The 9,090-nt window shown below is 42.8% G+C and overlaps 1 protein-coding gene across 1 annotated transcript in view; it reads right to left on the minus strand.

The window, feature by feature from the left end:
* Positions 1-8,334, minus strand: part of LOC123518162 (headcase protein-like) — a 92,258-nt gene extending 83,924 nt beyond the window's left edge. The window contains exon 1 of the mRNA XM_045278858.1: positions 7,262-8,334. Within this exon, the coding sequence (XP_045134793.1) occupies positions 7,262-8,007 (746 nt within the window). The 5' untranslated portion in view covers positions 8,008-8,334. The remainder of the gene's footprint in view (positions 1-7,261) is intronic.
* Positions 8,335-9,090: the final 756 nt, after the last annotated feature.

The raw sequence follows: 9,090 nt of genomic DNA on the forward strand, positions 1-9,090 counted from the left end.
AATGCTTTCTGGCTCAGTGATGCCTGTAAATAACATCATGATGGAGTGGTAGCGTGGGGTGGGTACTGGAATCACGGGCTGTATCGCACAGCAACCTTGGAATCACATGCTTTCAGAATGGATTTCCCCACGATTCGAAAACGAGCTAGGGCAGTACGTCCATCAAGAATTATGGATTGAATAATTAAAAAGAATAATAAATCAAATAAAAAGTAAACAGTAATCATGATGTAGAACACCTCAATAGTGATCACGTGCCAGACCCATGGCTACTTCGAAGCAAGTTATCAAGGTCTGTTTGTTACCTGCCCCGCTGATAGGCATACATTGTGTCTATGTGTAGACACACGCTTCCTGGAAGGAGATTCCTCTCCTATACAAGGCAATTCTGAGAGGAAGAGGTATTAGCAGCCTAATACTTCACGACTCTTACTGTACAGCTCGCGGCCGTTCCAGATCAATCAGGCTGTTGAGAAACGTATGCCTTAGTGTGTGATCTTTTAATGTTCATTTTAGTACCAGGAACATAATTTATCTTCATTCAACTTACATAAGGCGTTTTATGGATTTTGTTAGATACAAAGAAATATTTCATTATAAATTACATGGATACAAAAAATTGTGGTGTTAATAACTCATTACACTGTACACACTTCATCATTTTCCAATGTTTAAGTATCACTACGATAAAACATTTCAAAATGAGTGTAAAGCCTCGTTCAAGTAAAGGTGCGTTGTGTCATGTTACGACGCTGCTGTTCAGCTGTACAGTGCAGCGTGGCAGAAACGTCTACTTTATCATTTCTCATTTGTAATAACAATGATGATGATATTAATAATAATAATAATGTATAGACACTCAGACAAGTTGGAGGAGGAGGTGGAAAGAAACACAGGTTTAAGGAGTTAAAGGACTCGGGAATAAACTCAACTCCTTAAACCTGTGTTTCTTTCCACCTCCTCCTCCAATAATAATAATAATAGTAATAATAATAACAATAATAAAAGCAATTCATTGTAATGGTAATTGTAATTATAATTGCTATAATTATTTTGATTTTTATAATAATCATAATATAATAATAGTAATAATAGTAATAATAATAATAATAATAGTTACTTATTATTATTATTATTATTATTATTATTATTATTATTATTATCATAATTACTATTATTATCATTGTCATCATTGTTATCATCAGTATACTGCTACTTTTACTACTACTACTACTACTACTACTACTACTACTACTACTACTAATTATTATTATTATTAGTATTAGTATTATTATCATTGTCATCATTGTTATCAACACTATAATACCAATACTAATAATACTAATACTTACAATACTACTACTACTAATCATCATCATCATCATCATCATCATCATTATTATTATTATTATATTCAATCAATTTTATTAATTTTTTTTTTTTCAGGAAGCAATTTTCAATCACAACTAAAGAGCAACATCAAATTTTTATGGCTTTCTATCATACAAGTAATGTATTAGCAGCGTTGCATCACAATCTGTTCAAGTGAAAGCGTCAAATAATATTTTGAGATATTAGATTCATACATCAAATGAAGTCCTTTGAGATCATCATTTCAGAACATTAAAGAAAAAAATTGTGTTAACCCATAATGTAAAATTTCCCAAAAAGACACGAAACATCCGTGAAATTAACCAGAAAAAAGCTGTTTCGCGGTACCCTTCATGGCAGCTGGGGAACGTGAGGCGAGTGACTCCAGAGATAAGGATAACATGACATTATTAAGGACAATGTGTTGCTACAGAGAGAGAGAGAGAGAGAGAGAGAGAGAGAGAGAGAGAGAGAGAGAGAGAGAGAGAGAGAGAGAGACTGAAATTGCAAGTCGGTTGAGCTTCCGACTGAATACCGGTGCCCAGCGACTGGGGAAACCAGTTGCAAAACAAGACAAACATGTTGGCCTTATTCAGTCGACTTGCGACTTTATTTACGTTGTGACGTCATGGAATAAGCTTTGAAAATGAGGTCTGCAGCGTAGAGAAGATGTTAAAGTAGGTGAGGGAAAAAACACATCTGGGACCCCAAAAATGAATTATACAGAAAAAAAAAAAAAAAAAAACGCAAATTGTCGTTCGACGAAATAGCTGCCACTTTCCAAGAACTGTTTCCCTCAATGCAGGATGTTGTTGGAGATGAGGATTGAAAACTTGTCAGGATTTAATTTAACCGTAATTGTGCATAGTCTTCTTAAGATTAATGTGTGGTAGACACTCCTTTCTTTCCTTCTATTTAGCCAGGAACGTATCCACAGGCATTTTCTTTTCTGTTGACTCTTCTGGTACACCAAAAGAAGAGTAACCACCACTTCAGCATCGTTACTGGAGGAAGACATCTTGGTGGGTAGCTGTTTACATTCACTTCCCGCCAAGGCATCAACTAGTCGATACTTTCTAGTCGCTGTGTGACGTTTTCCTACTAGAAGGGCTCAGTCGATACTTCTAGCGACTTTCAATTTCAGTCGCAAACTGGCACGTGTGAACTCGCCTTTACACGAGCACAGCCAACTTCTTTACCGTGTCCGTCATCAGGAGGATTACAGCACACAACACTCCAGGAAGCAAGTGGCCGCATGTGTCTAAGTTAAACACAAGCAAAACACATGACACAACGCTATCCTCATTACGGTGCTAGAGACACTGGCAGTTACTGTAATGACACATAATTGGCAGCACTCGTAGCCCGCGTAGTAAAGCGCCGGGAATAGTACGCAGGGGTGATGGGGGACGCTACAGCTTCCGCAGGGCAGTACAACAGGAGCGGAAGGGTGAGTTGAAAAGCAGTGGCGGTGACGGGCGGTCCCTTGCAGTAAAATAATATATATATATATATATATATATATATATATATATATATATATATATATATATATATATATATATATAATTTTCTTCCTACAAATACTACGGCATACGAAAGCCTAGAATTCTCTCTCTCTCTCTCTCTCTCTCTCTCTCTCTCTCTCTCTCTCTCTCTCTCTCTCTGAGTAATTTTTTTCCCCCCCACGGGAACAGATATTGACAGGGGGTGAGTGGCGTTAATTAAATTGCAGAGGGAATAGGTAGTTTTCATGTTCCTATTACAACGGGAGACCCATTAACCGTGTGGGTCCCAGCCGCCACTTCCACCAAGGCCTCTCTCCACATTCCCTTTACACCTGTTCCTCTTCCTCTTCCTTTGCCACCTCCACCACGGCTTCCTGCATCCCTCTCCACCTTTATATTTTTCATCCTCACCTCTATGGTAACTTCTTCTTTCCCTCCTCACTTTTTTCCTTTCCTTGACTTTTATCCTTACTTTTCTGTCTTTTCCCATTCCCATTCTTTTATCTATTATTCTATTATCTCTTATAGTCTCTTTTATCCTATATACAACTTCCTTAATCAAATCTGCCTTTACTTTCCAAACTTAAATCAGTAACTCTTCTTTTGTAACATGCTTTTCCCTCCTTCTGTTTCTCTTCCAACCTTTTCCCTCAACACCTCTACAGAAGCGTCCTCTGTATTTTCAATCTACGTTTTTACTCCACTGATTTCTTGATTTCCTCATATTTTTGTCCCTCCCTTTCCCGTTCTCTTCCATGTATGGGCTTTTGTTAACCGTCTTGTGTTGCCTCATTTTCGCGTCAGAGATGAGTGAGACAAAGGGGGAAAGCGAGGGAGTGGTGCTAGATTGAGTTTTCATTAAAAGGGAGAAAATATTGTTCATTGTCTAGAAAATGATTACATGAAAGAGAGAGAGAGAGAGAGAGAGAGAGAGAGAGAGAGAGAGAGAGAGAGAGAGAGAGAGAGAGAGATGCTCATCTTGAGACAAAAACATGATCAACTTTTCATTCTGTTAGACAATAAACATGTTCCTACCATGTGACTCACTGTTTTCCTGGTACAGAGACGCCGTCCTTCCCTCACTCTACTATAAAAACGAGGGTGAAAATAAACAGGAGGAAAAAGAGGAGCAGTTTGTTGTGATATGTACAGGTTAGTAGAATACACAGAGGAGAGAAAAGGTAGAGGGAACTTTGTTGATGACTACACGGCGGCTGACTGTGTAGCAGCGAGGCAGGGAGGGTGGCACGAGAAGATACGCTCAGGAAGGAAGGATGTACTTCAGGGCATGATGTGGAAGACTGAAAGTTACTTGAATAGGGAACGAAAGCAGGGAGGAAGCAAAGAAAGAGGGAAGAGAAAACCTAGCTACTATTTACGCTTTGTTGTCTAAATTTCAAACGTTTCCCTAACTACACACATGTTTCTGTCCTTTAGTACGTGTACTTGTTGGTGGTGGTGGTGGTGGTGGTGGTAATAGTAGTAGTAATAGTAGTAATAGTAGTAGTAGTAGTTAGCCAACTTGACCATGAGAACAGAGGTAGCCTACTATTTAAAGCCACCCGTTAAGACAGGCTGTTAAAGTGGGGAGCCAGGTAGTAGTATAGCCAAACCATCCATACACTGTGTGGCTGCGGCTTGATTGAGTGGAAACTGAATGAGCTGACGGCTGGTCTGAGCTGGGAAAATATCGTGACCAGCGGCTGAGAAACGGAGGAAAGGGGATGACGGGGGAGGGAAAACGTGTAAAGTAGATGAGCATGGAAGAGTTGGAGGGGCAGGGATAGAAAGAATATGGAATGTGTGTACTCTTGATAAAAACCGTAAAATGGAGACAAAGAGGTGAGAGGAAGAGGGAGGAGGTATGACCACAATATATAGGCCTTAGGGGGAAGACGACGTAGTGAATAAGGTGGTGAGCATGGGATTGCGCATAGGTCGAATCCCGCCGCATACCTCTTTGAATCTATGCCATTTGTGGAGTGGTTTAAAATTATCTACTTGTCACTATGATACCCAGGTTCTAGGTGGTTACACCAAAGATCCGCTCGGGTGGTGATATAGGCCCTAATATGGGTACCACTATAAATAAAATTGCCTGCGCCACTAATGGGCAAAAGCTGAACAGCGCTTCCCACATATACTCTTCAAGTATGCATGCCCACAGGCGCTATAGGCCACAAAAAAAAAAAAAAAAAAAAAAACCTTGGGGAACCGCAACGTTGAGGAACCTCACCAACAGACACCCACTCACGCTCCTGAGATTCCCTTTACTGATTATTTGATCGTGAAAACACACACACACACACACACACACACACACACACACACACACACACACACACACACACACAAAGGATTGTAGTTCCACTGTGAAGAATGAGGGATAAATATACGAATTGATAGATACGTAAGTGATTGACAGATAGACTGACTGAAAGTAGACAAATGAGTGTTTATAACAAACAATCGAACTCTCTCTCTCTCTCTCTCTCTCTCTCTCTCTCTCTCTCTCTCTCTCTCGACTGAGGCGTGTGGTTGTGGTGGTCACCTTATATATATGGAGATAAAGAGCAGGAAGTGAAGAAAAAGAAGAAAAATATACGTGGCGATGGTGGTCCTGATAAAAGGAGAGAGAGAGAGAGAGAGAGAGAGAGAGAGAGAGAGAGAGAGAGAGAGAGAGAGAGAGAGAGAGAGAGAGAGAGAGAGAAGAGAGTGGAGTACAAGGTGTTCATAGGGGTATTGATTAAATCGTCTACACCAGGAGTTAGTAAAAGTGATCTAAATTGTTTGATTTCTTTCCCCACATAATATCGTCACATCAACGTAAGTACTTCTCTTTTGACATGACAATGGCGATACTTCATTTTGTGATACAGAACGTATTTTTAAGAATGTCAAACAACAATAATCATTACTACAACAATAACTATTACTACGAGTAATACAGGTTATTACTAATGATACTACAGTTACTACTGGAACTACAACAACAACGCAACCTACTTTAGCAAATACTTTACGTGAATAAGAATGAGAGAGAGAGAGAGAGAGAGAGAGAGAGAGAGAGAGAGAGAGAGAGAGAGAGAGATACCAAAGTTGAGTACCTGAACACCACCTGCACAATGGCGCATAATACTGACACAAAGGATAAGAGGATGATGGAGGTCTTGATGATGCTTGTGGGCTGGCGGCGGAAGACGAAGTGAAGAAGGAAGAGGAGAAGCATTAGGTATGTTTTCCTGCAATATTTGTGGAATGACAAACATAGGAGATGAAATATTAAGTAAACACCACATACATTTTACGAATGAGGATGAAGTAACTAAATAGGAAAAAAGTATTGTAGCATTAAGAAGTAGGGAAAATGAAAGGTTTAACAGAGAAAAAACAGTTGGTGAGAGTGAAAACAAATTCTAAAATAGGAAGGAAACCAAGAACAGTTAGGGAGAAAGAAATTCTAGTAGAGGAATGAATGAAAACCGAGGCAAGGGAAAAGAGGAGGAAGAGACAGGAAAGTAAGATCGATTAGTTGTCGAGAGAGAGAGAGAGAGAGAGAGAGAGAGAGAGAGAGAATCTTAAATAAATTCATAGACTGGTTAGAGAGGAGTTTGGGAAATAGGGGAACTGAAGTGCAGGAAAAAGTACAGGAAAAGGCGATTTTTATGCATAGTATAAAAGATGAAACTGAAATGCAAAAATGCTATTTCGGAGAGAGAGAGAGAGAGAGAGAGAGAGAGAGAGAGAGAGAGAGAGAGAGAGAGAGAGATGGCTTTGAACGAAATTGTGACAGGAAGGAAGGAGCTCAAGAATGGCAGGAGATTTAACGAAACTCTACGGTGATTAAGATGTCAAACTAGCATTATTGAGAGAGAGAGAGAGAGAGAGAGAGAGAGAGAGAGAGAGAGAGAGAGATTCAGTCAATACATTCCAAGCGTGTGGCCACATAATTGCGTCAAAATTTTATCAACAAATAGCATTTCCTTAAATATAAGAAAACGTTTCCATTTCCTGGCATAGAGAAGAGAGAGGAGTAGGAGGGAGGGAGGAAGGAGCAGGTGAGGCAGCCCCCGTCCCGCAAGCCTCCCTACGTCACTTTTCAAGGTCAACAGGGTGGTGCCAAGAGATATCGAGACTTAGCTTATGGAGGCGTGTCAAAACAAACAGTTGTTGAGCTACGTAAAGAGACTGCAGCACCTTAAGAAAAGGGAAATCTGACAACTGTGTGTGTGTGTGTGTGTGTGTTGCATTTTAGTGGCGTGTATTTCAAACTTTTATAGTTAAGTGAATCACGACTGGTGAATTAAGACATCTGTTACGGAGGTCAGTCAAGTGTCAATACTAAGAAAGTCATGCAGGACACGTAGGGAAGTTGCATTTACCTGCTTCTGTCAGAGAAGAAGTCCCTTGAACGGCGTTTGCCTGGCGCGGCTGTGTGGTGCGGGCTTGTTGGAGCATCCGAGGGCGGCGAGGACCCGGTGGACGAAATGGAGTTGTTACGGTGGCGCTGACAAGGTTGACCAGACGTCTCGCAGCCCGAAGTGGTACTCAGGCCGCTCAGCACCACGTTGTTATTGTTGTTGGCATTATTGGGGTTGTTATTGAGGGCGCCGTTGCCCACCGTTACAAGAGCTGGTTTTTGGTTCTGCCGATTCTTCTTTTTCTTCTTAGTTTTGTTGTCGTCGTCAGACTCGGACGGGGGCATCCAGTCAAGGTCTTTCCTCAGATGTCCGCGGCTACACAGGCACGTACACGCCCGGTAGGCGAGGTCGTAGCCTCGCTTGGTCCATAAGTTTTGTAGACGCTGCTTCTCTGACCAAGAGCGCGCACGGCCGCACGACCTGAGGTAGGCTAGCACGTGCATCTCCCACGCCGAGAAGCATTCGCCGTGCATGAGGTTACCCAGCGTACAGTGCTCGTTGTTACAGTGTACACGCACACACCCGGTCGGGGAATCGAGGTTGATGGGCTCGTAGCCCCGTAAACACCCGCATGACAGGGGCACGCAGCAACGGGTGGTGGTGACGGCATTGTGTGCCTCGATCACACCGGGGTCTAGCAGGGGCAACTCTGCCCCGCCCGCTCCCCCGCCCGTGTTGTGCCGTTGACGCTGAGGCATTTTAACCATTTGTCCAATCTTGAGTTTACTCTCCGTAAATGTAAAGTGTCTGATCTTCCGCTCTAGGGGATGTCTCAAACTTGGGTCTGTTTCAGCAGCCGCTGGCCTCCTCCTCCGCCTGCCACTTCTGCGTGGAGTGTCATCCACTCTTGGTTCCTTCCTTCCCTCACGCCGGTCACAGCCGCGCTCCGTCCATGTCCTCTGGCCGACCTCCGTGACTGACGCTCACTGACTGGCACTACCGCTGGTCGCTGGCCGCTGCCACTTCTGGCTTCACAAGTCTTCCATCCTCGCTCTCTCGTCGCAACCGACTTGGCAACTGGAACCCGTCGATTCAAGCGCCTCTGTTTTGGTGCCATCGGGAGGAGTGGCATATCCGCGCTAGCAGGGATACGGAGAATTCTTCCCTGCTATTGGATGAGTCTAGCATAGGAGGCGGAGCTTAAATGCCGGTTCCGCTTGCCATTGGTTGGCGCTCTACGACATAACATTACCACGTGGCTCATTCGATTCCTTGGTTACGATAACCACTATAACTGAATCAAGATAAAACCAAGCCAATTATGAATATCAATGAGATCTGGAAGAGCCATGTCGTCATCAGTTTTGTATCTACAGACTTCACTTTCTGTCAGTAGCACACGAAGAGAGACATCTGTGAGGGAGGGCGAGCGTCGGCTAGCACTTGCGCGTGAATGGGGTGAGGAGGGACGTGCAGCGCCGAGACTTGCACGACCTGCCGTTGTGATACGTTATATTTGTGGATTCATGTTGCACTCCTCAGAATGTTTAGTGCACAGGTAGCCTCTGCTCCCTCTTCCCTGCTTCCTGGTGTCCCTGCACGCTGCAGACGTCGGCAGTGAAGGAAAGGCCTGCGGCGGATGCTGAAGTGCTTGAGAAGGAGGGGCGGGAGGCACCCTCTGCCCGCCCACACCACACCGCCTTCAAATACTCCTCCAAAAGTATGAAAATGAACAACATTTAATTTCATCTGCGAATAATGGTCATAGTTTCCAAAGTCAAATTACATACGAGGCTTAACATGATTTTATGGAAATTCAGCAATTTAGTGCGATATGACTGAAGCATTAT

The sequence above is a fragment of the Portunus trituberculatus genome, chromosome 43 (genome assembly GCF_017591435.1).
Source record: "Portunus trituberculatus isolate SZX2019 chromosome 43, ASM1759143v1, whole genome shotgun sequence".
Classification (NCBI taxonomy): domain Eukaryota; kingdom Metazoa; phylum Arthropoda; class Malacostraca; order Decapoda; family Portunidae; genus Portunus; species Portunus trituberculatus.